This window comes from Eurytemora carolleeae, unplaced genomic scaffold (genome assembly GCF_000591075.1).
Source record: "Eurytemora carolleeae unplaced genomic scaffold, Eaff_2.0 scaffold103, whole genome shotgun sequence".
NCBI lineage: Eukaryota > Metazoa > Arthropoda > Copepoda > Calanoida > Temoridae > Eurytemora > Eurytemora carolleeae.
In genome coordinates, this window is record NW_019396276.1 from 1 (window position 1) to 24,031 (window position 24,031).

The following is a 24,031-nucleotide window of genomic DNA, read 5'->3' on the forward strand; positions in this document are numbered from 1 at the left end:
TAAAGTATCCTGTATCATGTATTCTGTAATCTATCCCTGTATCCTGTAATCTGTAAAATATCCTATATCATGTATGCTGTAATGTATCCTTGTACTTTGTAAAGTATCCTGTATCATGTATGCTGTAATGTATCCCTGTTTCCTGTAATCTGTAAAGTATCCTATATCATGTATGCTGTAATGTATCCCTGTATCCTGTAATCTGTAAAGTATCCTATATCATGTATGCTGTTATCTATCCCTGTATATTGTAATCTGTAAAGTATCCTATATCATGTATGCTGTAATGTATCCCTTTTTCTTGTAATCTGTAAAGTATCCTGTATCATGTATTCTGTAATGTATCCCTTTATCTTGTAATCTGTAATGTATCCTATATCATTTATGCTGTAATCTATCCCTACATCTTGTAATCTGTATAGTATCGTATATCATGTATGCTGTAATGTATCCCTTTATCTTGTAATCTGTAAAGTATCCTATATCATGTATGTTGTAATGTATCCCTTTATCTAGTAATCTGTAAAGTACCCTGTATCATGTATGCTGTAATGAATCCCTGTATCCTGTAATCTGTAAAGTATCCTATATCATGTATAATGTATCCCTGTATCCTGTAATCTGTAAATTATCCTGTATCATGTATGCTATTCTATCCCTGCATCTTGTAATCTGTAAAGTATCCTGGATCATGTATGCTGTAATGTATCTCTGCATCTTGTAATCTGTGAAGTATCCTTTATCATGTATCCTGTAATATATCCCTGGATCCTGTATCCTGTAAAGTATCCTATATCATGTATGCTGTAATCTATCCCTGCATCTTGTAATCTGTAAAGTATCCTTTATCATGTTTGCCGTAATCTATCCCTGCATCTTGTAATATGTAAAGTATCCTATATCATGTATGTTGTAATGTATCCCTGTATCTTGTAATCTGTAAAGTATCCTGTATCATTTATCCTGTAATGTATCCCTGTATCTTGTAATCTGTAAAGTATCCTATATCATGTATGCTGTAATGTATCCCTGCATCTTTCAATCTATAAAGTATCCTATATCATGTATGCTGTAATGTATCCCTTTATCTTGTAATCTGTAAAGTATCCAATATTATGTATGCTGTAATGTATCCCTGTATCCTGTAATCTGTAAAGTATCCTATATCATGTATGCTGTAATGTATCCCTGTACTCTGTAAAGTATCCTGTATCATGTATGCTGTATTGTATCCCTGTATCCTATAATCTGTAAAGTATCCTATATCATGTATGCTGTGATCTATCCCTGTATCTTGTAATCTTTAAAGTATCCTGTATCATGTATGCTGTAATCTATCCCTGTATCCTGTAATCTGTAAAGTATCCTATATCATGTATGCTGTAATGTATCCCTGTACTCAGTAAAGTATCTTGCATCATGTTTGTAGTTATGTATCCCTGTTTCCTGTAATCTGTAAAGTATCCTATATTATGTATGCTGTAATCTATCCCTGTATCTTGTAATCTTTAAAGTATCCTGTATCATGTATGCTGTAATCTATCCCTGTATCTTGTAATCTGTAAAGTATCCTATATCATGTATGCTGTAATGTATCCCTGTATCCTGTAGTCTGTAAAGTATCCTATATCATATATACTGTAATGTATCTGTGTACCCGGAATTAACCTATTGAGAGCCAGGAATCTGCTTTAAATAAATGCCAAAGAGATAAATGTCGAACATCTATCAAAATTTATATATCCCCAAAACCTCTCCCCTACCCTCCCTATCCTTCTTATACTGCATCAGAAGCATTAATTCTAGCAACATAGATTACTTTAGCTTTCGTAAAAAAATCACATCATTTTTTTTCTCTTCCGAATCCATTTCAATTTTTTTTAATTCTGCAAAATATTGTATAACGCAGATTTCTTGAAAATAGAATAAACCTCTTGATGCAATTGAGCATTTAAAGTTATCGGTCTAATTTTTTTTCTATGAGCTGACCTTGAAAAATTGGGCTATGAACATTGAACATGCCTTTTCATTGCTGCGGTAGGTCAAGTTAAGATGTGTATTATATAGTTTATTTGTTATATCTCTTCTCTCGACACAATTTCATTAATATGATTTATTAACTTTCTAATAACAATTTATTATTACAATTCAAACATTTATTAGCTTCTCCCCTTTTTACCAGCCCCCCTTCCTCCTTAGGAGTGCTGGGTGAATATTGATTATTGGATCTTTTCTTTGTCTCGATTTAACAATACATATTTATACAAGAAAGGGTTTTCTTAGTTTCAACTTAATTTGTAATTAAAAGTTTTTATCGACTCAGAGATTGGACATTGTTGGAATGAAAGAAAAGTTTCTATTTTTCGATTCAAATCCTCAAACTCTATAATTTTATAATCTCTATATCGTTGAAATTTTTTCAAACTATTTGATCAAGAACATAATTCATAGTCTATGTTATTAAAGATCTACGACGTAGTGTTACAAAAATATTGGGATTAAAAATCAGAGTTTGAGGATAGACCTCAACTTGTTTAGAGTATGAGGATAGTAATGAGCCATAATAATAATTAAAAAGAGAGAAGGGTTTTAATACTTAATTTTGGTAAACATTTATCGAATTACAACCCTTGTAAGCCTAGAGAGGGGGGGGGGGGCGAGTGGCTTTTATACTTGTTTTTGGTAAACATTTATCGAATTACAACCCTTGTAAGTCTAGAGAGAGAGGGGGGGGCGAGTGGCGTTTATACTTGTTTTTGGTAAACATTTATCGAATTACAACCCTTGTAAGTCTAGAGAGAGAGGGGGGGGCGAGTGGCGTTTATACTTGTTTTTGGTAAACATTTATCAAATTACAACCCTAGAGAGGGGAGGGGGGGTGAGGGGCTTTTATACTTGGTTTTGGTAAACACTTATCAAATCACAACCCTTGTAAACCTAGAGAGGGGAGGGGGGGTGAGGGGCTTTTATACTTGTTTTTGGTAAACATTCACCGAATCACAACCCTTGTAAGTCTAGAGAGAGTCGGGGGGGCGAGGTGCTTTTATACTTGGTTTTGGTAAACATTCACCGAATCACAACCCTTGTATGTCTAGAGCACAATTACATAACAAATAAAAAGTTTTGAAAAATGACGATATTTAGAAGAATAAAAATAACAAACTTGCAGATAGAAACATGATGTAAATAAAATTTTTTTGATAATTTGTAAGAAAAGATGAGAATGTTTAGATATTAATATTTTTTGTATCACATATCACACTGTAATATACTTCCTTGTACAGAATACAGTAAATTCAACAAACAGTACAACAAAATAATTTAATATGTACACTTTACACTGTAACTGCACAGAGCCTGAAATTTAAAAGAGTATCGTTGAACGAAACTTCCGAGTTTTCTTTTTGGGGTCTTATTATTTGTGTAGATTTTGATTGAAGAGATTTGATAAAAATGGTAAGATATAAAGGATTAAATAAAATAATATTTCAAAACTTAATATCGATATCTACAAAACTGGGTAAACCCATTTGTGAAACCCGGGTTCCAAAACTGGTTTTCATAACGATACCCTGTCTTAAGTACATTTTACAGTGTAAAATTGCACTGTACACTGTACCGTTATAACGTAAAAACAAATAGCAAGCAAATAGAATTTTTTTTTTACAGATTTTATCGAAAATTTCAATATTTTTTATCGGATTCACAATTTTACAAGTTTACAACCCATTATTCTGATAAATAAATTGAGAATACTATTGATGCGTAAGTAAACCTAAATTCTTTGTGCAAAACCTTGCAAACCTTTCAAACCTGTAAATATTTAAGTAATGATAATTAAAATGGGAAAAGGAAAAAAATCCATATCTGGTTACGCGGGTCCTACCGAACCGTCTTTGCATATTTGGAATGTTTATGTGAATTTTATTGACTTGTATTTCCGTCGAATTTTTCCAAAAACTTGCCTTTTTTTAAAGTAAACTTACACACTTTTGCATCTCTAGATATCTCTGGTATAATTGCATCACATTCTGCACACAAGTTTAGATTCAGAATATTTCTGTACTGGTTCACACATTATGCACTGTACTGTACTGTACAATCAGTAGTGTAGAGCATATTCTGTGCTGTACTGTACAATCAATAGTACTGCAATCACGACTGCACTGTACATTCTGTACTGCCCTACACAATTAGTATTGTACTGCATGTTATGTACTCTTTGTACTGTACTGTACATTCTGAACTTCACAAACAGGCTTACGTCACAAAACAGCACTTTAACTAGTACATTCCTTTCCTGCAACCTGAAACAAAATAATTATAATAATAATAATGATAATGATGAGAATGATGATCTGAGAAAATTAATAATAATAATAATAATAATAAAAGTAAAAATGATAATAAAATAATAATAATAATAATAATAATTATGATAATAATAATAATAATTATAATAATATTACATGCTGATAATAATTGTTATAGTTGAAGTAATAATAATTTGATGTAAATTACTTTATATATTTATTTACGCCTTTTGTAAATATATTAACACATTCGATATTTTTTAACACATTACGTTTATGAAATAAAAAGTAATAGATCCTTTCTTTTTGCAATACAATATTTTTTTAGAGAGGTCCTCTTCAGGACTTCAAAACGTCTGCTTAACGCGTAAATTCATTGTTAACATTTGTCTGAAATTTTTTTTAATAACCTTAAAGACTATTTCTTTTAGAATTGTGGAGAGTACATGTATACAGAAGTTTCTGTTTCTGATTTTTCATCTATTTAGAAATGTTTAAAATTAGTCTCAATAAAAAGTTTTAAAAAAACGTTTTTTGTTTGTGAAAGAGATGACATGAAATCAATAAAAAACGGTTCTTTTTAAATCAGAACGACTTTTATTTTGTACTAAATTAGAAAAACAGTTTTTTTTTAACTTTTACATAAAAGGAAAGAAAAGGATTCTTACAAATAAAATTGATATGTTTTATCAATATGATTGAAAGACTGCCTTAATAATATCTAAGCTTTAGATATAAATTGATTCAATTATTTTTAATTATGTAATTTTCCACAATATGCTTGACACTCGACATCTTGCTCAGTACTCATTTATATAATCTGCCATACATTGCTCATTACAATACAGGGAATACAAGAATACAAGAATACAAGAATACAAGAATACAAGAATACAAGAATACAAGAACACAAGAATACTTTTTTGAACTACAACAAGTTTGTTTTAGCTTCAGTTTAAAAGAAGTAATTGGCAAAATCTTTTTGCGCCAGAGCGTTCAAACGTTGGATCACTGAGGAGACGTATAGTTTTATTAGGTTTAAGAACAGAATGTTGATTTTTAATTAACATGAAGGAGAACGGTTTATAGATTACACACTTACATATAGTACATAAATTATTTTGTTTATGTTTAATTTGAAGATTAGGAACAAATTTAGAAAAATGTGTTTCACCACAATTTTTGCAAGAACTTTTCAGTATATGAATAAGTTAAAAGAGACTGTACACTTAATTGAAATATCCTCCATTTAAAGGGACTGCACACTTAATTCAAATATCCTCCATTTAAAGAGACTGTACACTTAATTGAAATATCCTCCATTTAAAGAGACTGCACACTTAATTCAAATATCTTCCATTTAAAGGGACTGTACACTTAATACAAATATTCCTCCAATTAAATGGACACTTAATATTTTTTTTGGTCACTCTATACTATATGCAGCTGACAATGAAAAAAAACAATATCCTCAATGCTACTCAGGTAAAGGTATAAAGGATACTGTTGGGAATCAAACATGGTACTTAGAAATGGAGAGGGACTTTAAATTGCGCAGTCTTCTTTAAAAATAATGAAGAGAAAACATTATTGAATAATTTGCTTTTGGTTATTCAAAAAGGAATTATTTCTTTGCCACAAAATCCATTTTTTATAATTCCTATATCTTTGCAACCGGATGGTGTAAACCTTTGATATTTTAAACATATGCGACATTGGGTTGAAATTGCAAAGATATAGGTATCGGAAAATCAGTATTTAAACTTTATTTTTTGTCTTATTTTTTTCCATGCTTTAAATTTCTAAAAAATTTACCTTTTTGTTTGAATCACCCAATGAGTAGATATTTACTGAGTGTGCACTTTGCACATGGAACATGAGATCCCAGGCTCCAGAGAACACTTCTTTACAGTGAGTACATTTCAAGTACACTCTTTTCCCTTGACTCTTTCCATCCTCACATCCTAGTACACAATATATATATATAGATATATATAAATATATAAGATAGAGTACATTTCTTCACAGTTAGTCCATTTCAAGTACACTCTTTTCCCTTGACTCTTCTCGTCTTCACATCCTAGTACACAATATATATAGTTAGAATACACTTCTTTACAGTGAGTACATTTCATGTACACTTTTTTCCCTTGACATTTCCATCCTCACATCCTAGTACACAATATATATAGTTAGGGTACACTTCTTGGAAGTGAGTACATTTCAAGTACACTTTTTTCCCTTGACTCTTCTCGTCCTCACATCCTAGTTCACAATATATATAGTTAGAATACACTTCTTTACAGTGAGTATATTTCAAGTACACTATTTTCCAAGGCTGAGTTGACTGACCTGAATTATTTGAGATACTACTATGGTTGTGTTGTTCAGCACTGTTCTGTGATCCTAGTTCACATTTACACGTAAACCTCATTTTACAATAGTTTTTCTTATGCTCCAGCATGTCCACTAGATCACTGAATAGCTCACGACAATTCCCACATATCAGGATATCAGGATTACCTTAATCATGGATAATCTTATTCAAATCAGGAAAAAAAATTCTTATTTATTTGTCACGTCAGTTTCCATTCGAGTCCAAAGGAATTGAGTCTTTAGTCACAAATTCAAACTGTCTGATCCCTTTCTCTTAGCAAACTTAACTTGTAAACCTTTCATATTTCAAACTTAAAGTATTTGATCAATCAGAATTTATAGTTTGAAATATCTAAGGTCTGTGACGTTGGTTTGCAAAGATAAAAAAATTAGAAAATCAAAGTTTGTTGCAAAAACTCAATACCTTTTGTGTGGGACCTGAGCTGAAAACTTTAGAATTGGATATCATTAATCCCGAAGGGGTTAACTAATCTGGAGATTAATAACAAGAGGAGAACAAGCATTATTTAATCTGGAGATCAAGAAAAAGAGGAGATCAAGCATTGATCTCGATATTTACCATTCTAAAGTTTTCAGCTGTAGCCTCATGTCACCCCACCTTCATGGTTATAATCTGTCAGAGGCGAAATTTTAAAGATGACAATGCCCGATTCACGATTCGGTACCCTTGAAACCTTTTTCTGATCAATAATGTAGAAGGTTTTTTAAGAATTTTCCTGCAGTAGAAATGCGCCAGTCAATTTTGTAGAGAAACCACATTGAAAACAACCATTTTTAAATTATAAACATTGATCTGTCCTAATTCATACTACTTCATCAGACAACGCGTTTAAGGGTTTACCGTAGTAAATTGGGCAATGTCGTCTTTGCATTACGATAACATCCCCTCTAATAATGTAGAAATAATCTTTAACAGTTTGTTTTAAATCTTTATGACAAAAAAGGTCTCATGAAATAATTTTTGCCTTAAACATTCTTATTAGAACATTAGAATTTTACATTTATCATATATTGTTTTAGGTTAGTTTCTTCTTTTGTGTTTATTTTCTGATTTTTTTTTACTTTTGTAGTTACAATATTCTTAGAACTGAAAAGGGTTAATCTAACCAAATACATTTTTTTAAATAGAAAAAAAAATAGAAAAAAAATATTGAAAATTTTATTTTTTTGTAAAAAAAATTGATTTTGTTTAGCCTATAACACATGGGGGGTATCCGCAAAAAAGTCCAACCGTTTGGCCGGCTATACGCAACATATATATGAATGTCTTGTTTTATTATATAGTTTGGCCGGCTATACGCAACATATATATGAATGTCTCGTTTTATTATATAGTTTGGCCGGCTATACGCAACATATATATTGAATTTCTTGTTTTATTATATAGTTTGGCCGGCTATACGCAACATATATATGAATGTCTCGTTTTATTATAAAGTTTGGCCGGCTATACGCAACATATATTTGAATGTCTTGTTTTATTATATAGTTTGCCCGGCTATACGCAACATATATATGAATGTCTCGTTTTTTTATATAGATTGTCAATAAAAGAGTTGACTTTAGAAATATTAAACCAAACAATTCGAATAAAGCAGTTTTCAATTTAGAATTTTCGACGAGAAAAATATTTATTATACAACAGTAAGGCTATTCAAGAGATATAAATATAATATTTTAAAAAACATGAATAATAAAAATAAACTTACTGTAGGTTTTCAGGTTTCCAAGTTCTTGAGGGATAGGTTTAGGAATATATTTATTAGTTTTACTTCCACTTTTTAACGGTGGCCGGAACTTCTTGGTTTGAGCTGCAGCAGCCGCAGCAGCTGCTGCAGCAGCTTTATCTACAACAGCAGGTGTCGGGTAGGACAGCTGGGACAGCTGACTTTGAGTGGAAACTGCAGCTAAAGAGTTGGTGTTAAGAAGCTGTGATATGTGGCTGCTCCCTGGGTATCCTTGTAGAAGAAGCTGTCCAGGATACGGGCTGCTCCCGTTGTAACTGAAAACAACGTAATATTATTCAAATAGACTTTAATAACTGTTAAAGGGACTGTCATTGTAATTAATGGCATATTTGCATTCATTCTGATTAATTCTGATAATTTCCTCCATTGTTTCAGTAGCAACTAACAGAAATCTGCTAGTCACTATTTAACAGATCCAACCCCAGTGGAAAATAATTAGTTGTTTAAAGTAAAAAACATGGATAACTCATTTACTTTTGATCAAACAAACTTTTAGAGTAACTTGAATTCTCTATCAATGGAGGATCCCTTGAAATCCCTTTAAGATGTTAGGATTAAAAACTAGAGATATTCTGCATCTAAATGTTATAATTATTCTTTATAATAATGTTTGTGTTACGTACTATAATTTCTTAATAAGTAGTTAAAGTGCACGAAAATATTTACTTTCAGTGGCGTTCACAGAAGGGGGGGGCACGATGGCCACTGCCCCCCCCCTTGCGACAATGACCTCAATATAATTAAAGTCTCTGGTTTTTTTGTATGTCCGATCATGACTCATGAACGCCTGGACTGAATTGCCTCAAAATTTAATTGGGGAACTCGACAGAACCACGGGAATGTACTTAGCTTTGTTGAATATTTAAGTAGGGGAAGTAGCTGGGTTTTCAATCAAGTTTCTTAATATTAGTGAAAAAGTAATATTATGAAGAACAAAGTATAGTCTGCACTGTGTTGATTAATAAGTTTATTGACATTGTTACTAAAAGTATTTCTGTATCAGTATAACATAATCATTGTGCAGAAAAATAAAGTAGGAAATCATTATTATCTATTATTATCTATTATTATCTATTATTATCTATTATTATCTATTATTATCTATTATGATTTTGTTCATCCCATTTCTATTCAAAATATATCAGCAAAGAGTATTAAAAAATCTGTATCTTATCTATTTATTTATAATTTAATCCTGTTTTACTGTGAATAAATCTGTTTCTTATCTATTAATTTATAATTTAATGCTGATTTTATGTGAATAAATCTGTATCTTATCCATCAATTTATAATTTAATCCTATTTTACTGTGAATAAATCTGTATCTTATCCATTAATTTATAATTTAATGCTGATTTAATGTGAATAAATCTGTATCTTATCCATCAATTTATGATTTAATCCTATTTTACTGTGAATAAATCTGTATCTTATCCATAAATTTATAATTTAATCCTGATTTTATGTGAATAAATTTGTTTCTTTTCATTTTTAAACTTCGAGTTTCAGGATTAGTAAAGGCTCTCTATAGTCTACACTTTTAGAGAAAACTCTAACTTTTCGTTTTAAAATCGAAATCACAAATATATATTCGTATATTATAATAAAAAGAATTTTAAGGATTTCTTACAATTTTTTATCAAGGTCTCAATTTATTCTTTAAATACGACAAACATTTTGTAGTTTCAAAATTATTTCGATAATGAAGAAAAAATGTTAGAATTTTTACCGACAGCGCACAAAAATGTTCTTATATTTCAAAATTTCTTTTTTTGGTCTTCCCTTATATATTTTCTCTCAATACTCGTTTTATTGGGTAAATTAACCACCAATACAGCATAGGAGAAGCACCAGAGATAAATCATTTAGTTTGGTGTATTTACTTTATTATTACTCTCCTGGGACCTGTATACCAGTATACCCGAATACCGGGATACCAGGATAATAGTGTTTACACGGTGTACACTTATTCATGATCGATATTCATAGAATCTCTGGGTCATTGTTTTACTACAAATTCTGATAATTTGATAATTGTTACTAATTGTATAGCAATTGATTTTTATGCAAAATAACATACTTTTTTGGAACACCCAATACCTTCCAAATGAGCCTAGATCTATGGTTCAAAGGATGCGAGCATTATATTATGTTTCGTTTAATATATAACTAATAATACTGTGTGACCCACATGACAATTTAAAAGTAGTATTTTTAATATGCCTGAATTGCTTTAGTTGAACATTCAGTAATCAAAACTGTTCTTAAAAGGAGTGTTCGCGAAAAATGAAAGGGGGTATAGGCTTACGGCGAAAAATAAGCGCTTTTGATCGCCACTAATCATATTTTTATCTGTTGCGTATACTTAATTCCAAACAAATCATTCAGATATTACAACCAATAATCATCGATAATTTTTAGACGCTTTCGTATATAGTTGATATTTCATAATAATTTTTTATTTTTTATGATCTGATAGTTACTTTTAAAAACATTTTTTTCTTTTTCGAAGATCTTTGATGATGAAGACGACATTTTCATATTTTCCAGGAATGTTTTAAAATCCAGCGCCAGCGAAATATTTTTTTTTTAATGGTCCAAAATATTTTGAAATATTCACTATATACGAATGCGTCGAAAAATAGTTGATTTCTGTTGGTAGTAATATCTGAATGTTTTTTTAAGAATTAAATTGATATTTTACGATCCGAGTTGAATGTTGAATCTTTCTGAATTTGTATGGACACTGCGTTCTTCACAATTTTCTCCTTATAGACGCAACAGAAAAAAGTAAGATTAATAGCGATCAAAAGCGCTTATTTTTCTCAGTAAGCCTATAACCCCTTTCACTTTTCGCGAACACTCCCTTTAGAGAATATTTTATCTAAAATGAGGTCCGTTTACTGCAGTTTAAAGTGTTTTTATATACTATCATACTTGAGTAAAAAAAATATTTTTTTGAGCTTTTTTCCTCCAAATGTTTTCCAGGTGCAAAGCTGTCTATCATGGCAAACTAAAATAAATTGCACATAACATCTTTTATGTTTCTAATCATAACTCCTCTTATTAAAGAGCTATTGAGAAGAACAAAACGTTATTTTTTTTTATATGCAGTCTGACTATATTTCTGTCTAGGTGTGCTATCGAATAGTTTTGTTGTGGAGTTTGTAAATAAAATGTCAATATCGAAGAATAAAAATTTTAATTTATACAAAACTTTTGATCAACTTTTATCAAAATTGAAACTTTCTAAAAAGGGTCGACATGTATTATTTTTAAATTGCTCCGAAACGTCCACGAAACTTTGAGTTTTCCAACTACAAAGCAACATTGAAAGATTAAAATTATTAGTAGAAAGCCAAACAGCTGAACCGATCAGAAATGTTGCCTGGAAAATGTTTATACGATGAAAATTGCGGTTTAAAATGTTAGAAGAAAACGGTTGAGAAGCGCCCTGTAAGCCTAGTTTTTATAAATAACAGTAACTACTTGTGCATGAGAGATAACTTTGAAACAAAGTTTGGTTGTTAAAAAGTATTTTACATTTTATAAAAAAAACAGGGAGGGTTTCTGGACGGTGAAAATTAAAAAAAAACTTCAAAAAATAATGTTGATTTAATTTTCTTTTAATCCATCAATGTTGTAAGAAAACTCAGGGAATTTAGATTTTTACGATGTTAAAATGAAAACAGTGGCTTGCAAAACCCTAATTCTCTCAAACACTCTAGAAAGAAAAGCAAAAAGATACAAAATTAACAATAAAGATAATTAAAAATAAAACTTATTTGTAGAATTGAAAAATGTTATAGATTGTATTTGCCAAAAACGTTGATTAGAATCAAGTAAATAACACAAACGAACATTTTTTTTTGTGTTTAATGATCATAGATCGATTTTTGGAACCCCCCCCCCCCCCCCCCCCCAACCCCCCACTCCTATCAATTTTGTATATGGATCTTATTTATAAGACATGAATATAATTGACCATGTGGCCGCAGCGCCCGGCCCCCTAGCGTGTCCTAGCCGCGGCGCCGCTTTTTTTTCTTAATAAAGTATAAAAATATATAGTTAGCTTGAACTTAATAAATTGTCTGAAAGATAATGTTTTTGTTCTAAAAGTTTATAATACCTCTTAGTGCATTCTTTAAGCTTTAAACTAGAGTTAAACCTTTTATTTTTTCAGTTTAAAGATTATTTTTAGATAAAGCATAAAGTTGAGTTTTCTAGGATTATATTGAGAGCTAAGTGCCTGCAGGTAATAAAAATGAAAGCAGTATACATTCCCCCGCAGATGAAAAAGAATTGTCAAAATAGGTTAGACCAGGTTAGGTTAGGTTAGAATAGGTCAGAATAGGTTAGAATAGGTTAGAATATGTTAAAATAGGTTAGAATAGCTTAGAATATAATATATTAAGTTAGAAAAGGTTAAGATTGGAATAAACAGACAAGTTTGAACAAATGAAATGGAAAAAAAGAAAATGTAAGGTACGAGTAAAGTATAACAAACGGTTATTGTGCTGAGGAATGTAAATCCAATAATCTATAAGTGAGAATGTTTGAAAGTAGACCAACATACTAACTGTTATTATTCATTTTATACGTTACACACGAAGGTCTCTCGAAGTCTCCTGGAGTATCCTGGAGTATCCTGGAGTATCCTGGAGTATCCTGGAGTATCCTGGAGTATCCTGGAGTATCTTGGAGTATCCTGGAGTACCCTGGAGTATCCTGGAGTATCCTGAAGCATCCTGGAGTATCTTGGAGTATCCTGGAGTATCCTGGAGTATCCTGGAGTATCCTGGAGTATCCTGAAGTATCCTGGAGTATCCTGGAGTACCCTGGAGTATCCTGGAATATCCTGGAGTATCCTGGAATATCCTGGAGTATCCTGGAATATCCTGGAGTATCCTGAAGTATCCTGGAGTATCCTGTAGTATCCTGGAGTATCCTGGAGTATCCTTGAGTATCCTGGAGTATCCTGGAGTATCCTGGAATATCCTGTAGTATCTGGAGTATCCTGGAGTATTCCCTCTATACATATATTCTGCTCATATCATAAACTGATTAGTTTCCTGCTCCCAAGAGGAGAAAGGAGGAAATTATTAGATCCTGGTTTGGGAGTTAGATATAAGGGTTGGATAATATATAAAAACTCTTTTTTTCTATAACATCAAAGTAAACTGAAAAGCAATACCGATGTATGGTTCTATTAACTATTTATAGGCAAGTCTGATGACGTTTGCAAGAGATATCCATTGAATTAATTTTAAAATATCGAATATTTTTAGTTGTGCTTGCTGATTTCTGCCTCATAAACAATTGATAAAATTGTCAGAATTGAACACCTAGAAATGGGTTTCTAAGGTACTGTTATGAATATAATGTTCTCAAAGAACGTTAAATCAAACCTTTGACCCGATATAGTGCTTTATAGCTTGAGCTAGCTTCAGATTTTTAGATTCATCCTTTCATATTTTCCTTGAGATTTTGTTTCTTTTTATATGATTTTCAATATTTTATATATATTGTAAAGAATCTTTTATATACATTTCCATTGAAATGCTAATACTGTATTTAAGTACATTCCAAAGAAAGATTTATATAAAAGAATCGGAAGTTTATTTACAGTTGATGTCACACATTTCTTTGGGAGCATAAATAGTTTTTTAACATTCTGAGGATTGTTGCCTGAAAGCTATTTTTGTCATTAGTTTATTCAAAAACAAGGCCGGGACACAAATTTATGAGGTTTAAGGTATGGGATCAATAAATAGTTAAAATTGTGGAGCAGGGAACATTGGAGGATAGGGGAGTAGGGGGGAAACGATATGGGGGATATGGGAGAGGGCAATAGATGAGATGGGCAATATGGGGGATGGGGTATGGGTGAAAGGAGAAAAACGAAGGGGGGCGGGGATTAATAGCATAGAGGTGTAAAGGTCCAAAAACATTTCTTTTATTTTATTTTGCAATTGTTAGAAAAATTTGAATTTGGCGGCAATACTAAATAAAAATGAGCGAACAAACGTTTTCGATAACGCACAATTTCATGTCGATGCAAATATCTTTAAAATGTTGCGAACAACGTTTTTTTGACATATTTTCGCAGAAAATCAAAATTTGCAAGTTAAATTTGAATGAAGTCAAGCTTTTAACAATTTTTAGGATAGTTAATCTTTGGAATAAACAAAAGAATTGAGACTTTTGCCACAAACTTTGATTTTCTATATCTTTGCAACCCAATGTCATTGACCTTAGATAATCCTGTTAGATGAAATAATCTAAAGTTTGAAATATCAAAGATTTCACCATCAGGTTGTAAAGATATATGAGTTTATAGCAAAAACTTATTGCCTTTGTATCTAACCCTGAAATAATACTGAAGTAAAAAAATAACAAATGTGAAGGAAAATAATTTAAAAAAATTGTTTGCAATTATTCATCTTTTCAACTTATGCCTGACAAGTTGCAAGAAAGATTGACATGAAAGGCTTAAATTCAGAAGCAAACATTTTTCATTTTCAAGGTTAACATGTTAATTAAGGGGTAGACATTTTTTTGGTGGGGGTGGGGGGACTGGGTCAAGGGTTGGTAGGAAATAAGATAATTTGTTTGATAAAAAATTTATATCTATTGCCAGACTTTGCGGGGATGTCACAACAAAAAATGTTTTATTTCTTTTTCAAAATCAGCCAACATATGTTCAATGATGCAAAACAAGAACAATAAAAATGGAGATTTTAAGAAAAATAGAGATATTAAAAAAAGCAGCTGCTATCATAGCACTTTTTATACATTTTTGTAATAAATTTTGTGTATATATTTTCCCATTATAGATCAATATATTTTCCCATTATATAGATATATATATATTTTTCCATTATAGATATATATATATTTGCCCATTAAAGATCTATATATTTTCCCATTATAGATATATATATATATATTCCCATTATAGATATATATCTATATATTTTCCCATTAAAGATATATATATATTTTCCCGTTATAGATATATTTATATATATATATTTTAAAAATACGTTATGGTTATTTTGGTCTAACCATAAACGAACCCTTGCAGTAGTCCCAGGGATTCTCTCCAAGTATTTATAATATATATAGATTTTTAGCTTGTATGTCTGTTTATCTGTCTGTCTGTTTCCAATAAACGTCAGAACAGATGAACCCCATCGGGTCCAACTTTTTTGTGGCAACTCACATAACCCAGAAAGGGTTATATCTGATCAAAATTTGCACAAGAAAAACGTCAACCTTTGATACGACAGAAAAATCTGCGAAATTTTTCGGTTTTGCAGATTGCGATGAAAAATGGTCACTTGAAAAAACAATATTTAAAAGCTAAAATTGTTACTAGAAGTGGGGCACGAAGCGCCCTGAAAGCCTAGTATAAGTTCTAAAAGTTAAGAAGCAAGTTACCCAGTTTCAAATTCTTTTCAACGTTTTTATCCTTCGCTTTATCAATGTCTTTAACAGGAATTGTTTCAGACAATTTAGAGCTAATCTAGTATTTGCATGCTACCACAGTCAACCTAACAATACAAAATTCTAACAATTATATAATATTTATTTCTGCTCATTGCACAATAATATAGTTAATCCTATCAGCCGATTTTGAACTGATTTAGCTTGGATTGACAGCTGATAATAAGGGCTTAGTTTTGGCTTATTTAACGCTGATTTAAAGTTGATTGCCAGGCTACAACTGATCTCTTTCTGATTCCCCGTTTTATAACAAAATAGTGATCTCGCTTCGTTTGTTTACATTTCCGATCATAGCTCATGAACCCCTTGATCAATTGGGGAACTTGGAATAAGCACGAGCCCTTTTTTAGCTGATTCAAAAGTAGTAGGTTGGATTTTAGAGGAAAAAACTTAATTTCCGGGGAAAGCTGGGTTCCCAAGCAAGTGTTTAATGTCTTAAAAGGAAAAGAGTTTGGTGAATGAACTAAATCATAAAGTTACCCACAAAGGATGAATTACTTTGTTTACAACCTAAAACGATGTGAATTTAACGATTTCAGAATTAAAATCATGGACTTTGGGCTAATTTTCATGTTAACTAAAATGATTTGGCAAAGAAAATACCAGTCCGGAGTTGCAGGGTGCTATACAAAGGATGATAACCCTCTATGTAGTTTCTTTACAAAAGCAACACGAAGATACAAAGGTTCACATACACATAAATATAATGAATTATGTCAGGTTTCCAAGACCAGCCATTTATAAACAATCTGCAGTGTCAGTTCTTTTATTGTGTTCTACCTTCACCATACTAAGCATTTATTTCTTTACTCACATCTATACAATATATATATTATAATAAATATAATATATTGTACATTTATGCATCAAAACCAGGAATGTTTCAATAAATATTTTACTAGTTATGTCTGGTTGTATTTGTTGCATTTTTTCTTTAAACATGTCTACTGCAGAACTAGAGAGTTTAGACATGTCTACTGTAGAACTAGAGAGTTTAAACATGTCTACTGTAGAATTAGAGAGTTTAGACATGTCTATTGTAGAACTAGAGAGTTTAAAAATGTCTACTGTAGAATTAGAGAGTTTAGACATGTCTACTGTAGAATTAGAGAGTTTAGATATGTCTACTGTAGAACTAGAGAGTTTAAACATGTCTACTGAAGAATTAGAGAGTTTAAACATGTCTACTGTAGAACTAGAGAGTTTAAACATGTGTACTGTAGAACTAGAGAGTTTAGACATGTCTACTTTGAACTAGAGAGTTTAGACATGTCTACTGTAGAACTAGAGAGCTTAGACATGTCTACTGTAGAACTAGAGAGTTTAAACATGTCTACTGTAGAACTAGAGAGTTTAGACATGTCTACTGTAGAACTAGAGAGTTTAGACATGTCTACTAAAGTGCGAGAACTGTACCGTGTTTAAGTCAAGTTAAAGTAGATTAGTTGAATACTTCAAGACAAGTTTAAACTATTCTTAAACATTTTAACTATTCAACAGGGTGACACAAATATACAATTACAAATTATTAAGGATTTCCCAGTGTATAACCCTTAACTAATGCACCCTGTATACTTTTAGAGGGACAGCTTTCCTACGTAACCCTAATGTTTAGAAGAACAATTAAATTTCTAATTAGAGGGTTTACTGGGAGGTCCTAGGTGTACATAGTCAAAGGATCGATGATTGATTTCTTTACAAATGGAATTTTTAATTACCGGAATGTGGGGGGGAGATGCATTGCACAAACAAATTTAACTAGTTACATATTAGGAGTTTAAAAACTTGTTTATTCTTCTCAACAGCTCTTAAATAAGAGAAGTTATGATTTATAACATTCAAAATTTCAAGGTTATGTGCAGTTTACTTTAGTTGAACATGGGGGGAGTCTAGAAGGGAGGGATTAGGGTTTAAAGTATTGCAAAATTCTCGTAATCAAATACGCGATAAATGTTATCGTTTTACAGTTAAATTTCGTTCTTAAAATTCGTCAAATGGAAGAAATCTTTCTAGCAATTTTTTAACAACTTTAATTTTTAAAATGATGAAGTTGTACTCATAGTACATTGAATTAATGTCTTCTTTCGTTTAGTGTTTTATCCAATATTAAAACCCTTGAGCCGGAAGTTTAAAACTATATCGTTTAACGAAACTCCCGGGTCATCTTTTCGGGTCAGATAGTTTTCTGTAGATTCACATCAAGAAATAAAAAATAAATAAAAAAGAGAATATTCAACTAACGATGAAAATAATATTTCTTACGAAAAGTTTTGTTATCTGCAAAATTGTCTATCTTACTATAAAATTTAAAAAAAAACTTGGAAGCAAAAAATTCAAATGTAAGATAAAAGTTTTGTTTTTATGGAGTTGACCTTAAGTATAAATATCCTATTTTACACCTGAGTAAATTAAGCTCAATGCTTCGCCATTTATAAAGCTTTTTCTGAATGAGACTGTCGAAAGAAATTAAAGTTACTCTCAATCAAAAATGTTGCTGTTTTAAGTCGATTTTAATACAATGTCATTAAAGGGACAGACCGGCTATGTAAGGTAGTTGAACTGAGAAGGCAGTGTTGTGGAAACCTTCTTTAGGATTCATTTGAGACATATAAAACTTTTTAAAGATCTGTAAATCCTGAATTTGCGCGCAAATTCGACGTTTACAACTCCTACTTTGGGGGTGGATGATACGTTTTCAGAATCGGTTTTTTTTAAATTACTAAATAACGACGACGAAAAATAAAGTAAAAATCATATAGTAATCTAATTAGGTGGTCGGGGACATATTTCTCAAAAGACATTTGTCAATAAATCAATGCTAGAATCAATTATTTCGTTTTCATCATTATATTGAATTTCTTATTTTCTTTGAATTTATTCGAAGATTTCTTCAAATTCTTCAAATGTCGTCTTTTCAATAATAATTCTAGAAAATCTGCAGAAAATCTTTGTGAATGATGAGAAACTAGAATAATGAGAAAATAGAAACTAATAATTGAACAAGATTACTTTCGATGATAGGATTAATTTTTATTTTCTCAGCCGGTTCCTAAACAACTAATAAGTTTATTTAGAGTTTTGTTTGCATTTTTGGTCGTCGTTATTTAATAATTTAAAAAACCCAATTCTGAAAACGTATCCACCCCCAAAGTAGGAATTTTGAACGTCGAATTTGTGCTCAAACTCAGGATATACAGAGTTTTACATGTCTCAAATGAATCCTAAAGAAGCTTTCCACAACACTGCATACACAGTTCAACTACCTTACTATAGCCGGTCTGCCCCTTTAAGGATGAATATTCAGCAGAGAAGCAGAAGAAAATGCTTTCTCTGTGAACATTGAAATATATTTTATGCCGTCAGAGAAAAATTTATGTGTAAAAAACAAAGATTGCAAAATAGTTTATTTGCAAATATTTGTCAAGTTTAACCGAGTTGGACATTAAGCTTGAGGATTATAGCCAACCCTACTCTAGGAATAGAAAACTGCTGGACAATATTTATCCAGGGTCAACATGTCTTGCAAGGGTTGGATATAAGATTACTCAGATACTCAGAGAACAGTAGAAGTTTATGACGTGACTGTGACTTTTTAATTGAAAATTTCATAGAAATATTTCTTACACGAGACTGTAAGCGTAATTTCAAGTGACCCTCCATGCAAAGGCGGCAATGCAAAATTTTTAACGATACCCTTAAAAGCTTTGTCCGATGTTTTTGTTTATTTAAACGGTTTATTTTCATATTGGGGTTTTCTGCAAAAGTGACTGGCGCATTTCTTGTTATATGAAGCAATGAACACCCAGAAATTGAATCAGATTAGGGTTTCAAGGTTTCCGGTGTACTTCCATTTCTTAAGATCGATGAAAAACTTTTTGATATGTTTTTTTTCCAGACTATTAATTAGAAAATTCGTCGCAAAACTAGCGAAAGAGGTCAAATTTAAACTTCATTCTTATTTATTTGAATTATGATTTAATCTGCTTTAAGCAATTTTCTTAATACCCCCCCCCCCTACACACACACACGCACAATCCACAATGCTCTTAGTTAAAAAAAAATATCAAACATGTTTTTAAATTATAAGGCGTTTCTTTGTTTTTAACATATTAGATTTCATCCTTATTTTAAACTTTACAATCTTCAAGTTAATTAATTATGATTGTGCATAAGCATAACCCTGGTAACAGTATGGAAGTTTGTAAATAAAATAAAAAATAAATTTGTAAAATAATATTTAAGCTTAATTGAAGAATAACAATTCTACCCTGGGGCTTACTTTCTCTTATCCAATTTAAAAGTACATTCATGTGAATGCTTTCAAGTTTGTTATTGTTATTTTTGTTAGTGTGCAATTAAAGTTCTGAATTAACTTATAATTATATTTTTATATTTTTCATATACATGACTTTGTTTATATTTGTCTGTCTGTTTGTGTCAAAAAAACGATAAGAATGCTGTACCCAACTAACAAAATAATTGTGTAAAACCTCAAATATGACCAGAGCCCGTGATTTAAAAATTTAGGCTTGAGCCGTAATTACTAAAACCTGACTTTAAGACCCAATCTTCGACCCAACTATGACGACACGTGATTGACAGCTTCAAGATCTTCAGCTCAACTTAAGGAGTTAGGCCCATTGAAAATAAAACCGACCTTGGTTGGTTTTAGTAGAGAATAAGGCTCAATGTTGAGGTGTCTTGTTCTCATAAAAACCCGGAATGCGCCAATTCCTTCCATGAAAATCCGCCAAAAAGAATATTAAACCGGTTTTTCAGCTCAACTCTGTGGAAAATAAGATGCAGCTTGCATCCGAAGCCGTAAATAAGCCCAACGACAGCTTAGCCCCGAGCCGTATTTTCCCGAGTTTTTTTTAAATCGCGGGCTCAGCTGTGACAGTGAATTTTTTATATTTTTTCTAATTTATAAAATCCGCCAATGAAAGCAGAAAAATCTGCGAAATCCTACGAATCATTATTATTTTTACAATAACATAAATAAAAACGGCTGGCTCGAACAGAAATAAATGATGATGATATTCAAGACAACAAAAATATGCTCTTGCTTTAATACTTTCTCTCGTTCCAAAAGTAATTAGAAATTTTCAAACCTCTAATGCTTAATAGTGTATATGTAGCAAATATAGAGGCCTATAGTAAATTACGTTGTATATTGTCCATCTAGATGTGCCCATTAGTAAATACGTGAATCATGTATTGCGATTAACCCATTCATTGTACAATATATATAACTCCATAATACCCATATTGTGATTGCCTAACTAGAGTGTATATAACAGCGCATAACGTGTAATTACTTTGTTAAGGACCCACTCCCAATCTAAAACTGAAGAAATATAGTTAGTTGATACAGACACTCCGCATTGATTACAGTGTTGAGAGTAATTTGGTTCTTTGTCAAAGAGAATCGAATATATATTAGAGTGGAATTTACTAGAAAAAAGTGTAAAACGGTCATTTTGTTGTACTGTTTCCATACTGCAGGTGTACTTCACATATTTATGCTATATATAACCTTTTGGGCCCTGGAATATCATTTTATAGAAAATCTAAAATTAATATCAAAAGAAAACCAAATTATGAAAAAGGCTGGTTTCATAATTGACCAATGATCATTTCACATAGACTCCATGCCTATCACTTTACAAACGATGATTTTTTGTTAAAACTTTAAATCAAATGATGTTTTTTATTCACCTAATTCACTTTATAAAGATTATTTTAATATTTAATATTTATATTTATAAAGTTTTTATTAAGTTTATCTTTTATTTAAAAAAATTCGAAATTGAAATGGATAGTCTAGGGAACATACTGTATTAATGTACTCTACTGCATATAATTTGTGAACATTTACATGAATTGTACACTTTGAACTCCCTTTCCGTCTGAAAGGTACTGACAAAATTCATACCGAGGGATTTCCTAAATTCCACTCTAATATATATGGGTTTGATAGTTCACGGGATTGTAGCCGTGTGTTGACATTGATAATCAAGAGTAGGCGTTTACTACATATATATTATCAAGAAAAATTTTATAGTGGCTCAAAAGTATCAAAACGATCAAACTGAAATAAAATTTTTTATTTTCAGACGGATAACTTTAGATTTCCATCACTCTTAGTAATTTTACTCTTCTAAGCTGTAAGTCTGTTACATAAACACACATCAATCAGGACACATTTACTTTAAGTTGATGCACCCCATAGATTAATAACAACACAGATAGAACACTAGATGTCGTCTTTTGAAGATTTTTCGTTCACAATAACCCTGAGGCAGAAGCTCAAAAGATTTACGTGCATGCTCTCTCTCTGTCTTCGCATTCAACGCGGCATGCACGTAACTCCTTTGGGTTATTGTGAACGAAAAACTTCTAAATCTTAAAAAGACGACATCTAGTGTTCTGTTTTGTTATTAATATATGATGCACCCCCTCACATTCTGCCTAAACAGGCTTGTCTTTCTCCATAATATTTTTAGAGTATTCTGAATTTTTTTCTTTAACTAGCTCCAGGGAAAATTCAGACAATTCATTCAACCGAAAGCAAATATACTAGTTTCAGAGAACAAGAGCTTTATCAACAAATAAATTAAGTTTCCATGGAAACACAGTTTTAGGATTAAGATAATTCAAAACCTACAACAGTTGTAAAAATTGAGGGGGGCTGGGGTAAGACAGAAACCGAAATAAAATGCTAGCAAATCATCTTTCCTTTCCCTCTCATTTTATCTTTTTTTTTAATTTTGTTCTTCAATACATATATTTTTTAATGGATCTTTTAATATTTATTTACTTTAATATTTTTTTCATGCTACATTTTCTCCTGTGTTAATATCTATTATTTTAAGAATGTCACAGTTCAATGAGTATAATGGAAAAAAAAACTAAATACCTTTGAAGTAAGAAGTTTCCCGCCTGAAGTGCTTGAATATTGTGTAAAGCTGTCTGATTGTTCAGGGTTAGCTGGAAATCCTCGGGACAAGTCATGTTCATCATTGTGCTCACTGGTAGTGTATGCATGTACAGTTCAGCAGATGTACTCATTGAACCCCGGCGGCGTAAATTCGCGGACGGTTTAATCTCTCCGTTGCCTACTATAAAGCTTTGACTATATACACTGAGCTCAATCTTGAGATAGATCTTAACATGAACTCCTGCATAAAACCATAAAGGATCTCTGGTTTTTGTTGAATCCGTCCTGAAAGTTTGTCTGCAGAACTAAACCATCTTCTTTAAACTATCTCTCAATTTAAGAATGGAAAATCTTCGACAAATTTTAACAAATCATGCCAGGTTTATCTCGCCTTTTTTATTTGATATTGTACTTGAGAAATGTTAGGTTTGTTTACAATGTTGAACCTTACTCCGGGTGCTGCTATAATACTAGAGCGGAGCTGTAGAACCTCCGGTGCCGGAGGATATACCGATACTGAGATAGAAGGGGAAACTGGGGAAGAGAGGGGGGGGGGAGGCTGAGAAAACGTCTCCGGACCATGATCAAACAATCACCATAAACCGAAGACGACTAAATACAGTAGAGTTACATTATCGTTTTACAAGGTTCTTCAAGGGAATTGGATTTGTGTCCACGGGGGTTTTCATGCTCTTACATGATCCCCAGGAATATTAAAGATCATGGTTTCCCTCCAAGCAGTATGGAATAGAAGAGAGATACTACTGACGAGGTCCGCCCTACCATATGATTATACATGCTTTGCAGACGGTACTTCATTTGAATAAGAAATATATATATGTCTGATGTACAATTACCGCGTATTGCAAATAACCTAGTACTCTGAATATTTCTTATACAAATGAAGTGCCGTCTGCAAATCATACATAATCATATGGTAGGGCGGGCCACGTCAGTTGTATCTCCCTTCTATTCCATACTCCTTGTTTCCCTTGGTTGTCATGCTCTTACCTGTGATCCCCAGGAATTCTAGAAGATCCTGGTTTCGCTAAAGCGATGAAATATAAACATTCTTTAGCTTCTGAAACTACACAAGGAATATGATTCTTAAAGGGACTGTAAGC

General features: G+C 31.6%; 1 protein-coding gene and 1 long non-coding RNA gene across 3 annotated transcripts; one reads left to right on the plus strand and one right to left on the minus strand.

Moving 5' to 3' along the window:
* Positions 1–3,544: 3,544 nt before the first annotated feature.
* On the minus strand, positions 3,545–22,996 carry LOC111699963 (uncharacterized). Of its 2 annotated transcripts, XM_023470765.1 has the most exons (5): positions 22,887–22,996; positions 8,420–8,712; positions 6,666–6,836; positions 6,129–6,277; positions 3,545–4,307 (listed from the first exon to the last, which is right to left on the minus strand). In XM_023470765.1, the coding sequence occupies exons 1-5, from the start codon at positions 22,988–22,990 to the stop codon at positions 4,281–4,283; spliced, it is 744 nt and encodes a 247-aa protein (XP_023326533.1). In that variant the 5' UTR covers positions 22,991–22,996; the 3' UTR covers positions 3,545–4,280. The 2 variants fall into 2 exon arrangements, with proteins under 2 accessions (XP_023326533.1, XP_023326534.1); XM_023470766.1 differs by lacking the exons at positions 3,545–4,307; positions 6,129–6,277 and adding an exon at positions 6,354–6,485.
* LOC111699964 (uncharacterized) lies at positions 21,906–23,107 on the plus strand. The gene is made up of 2 exons (XR_002764867.1): positions 21,906–22,134; positions 22,843–23,107. It is a non-coding gene; the product is annotated as an uncharacterized LOC111699964 (long non-coding RNA).
* Positions 23,108–24,031: the final 924 nt, after the last annotated feature.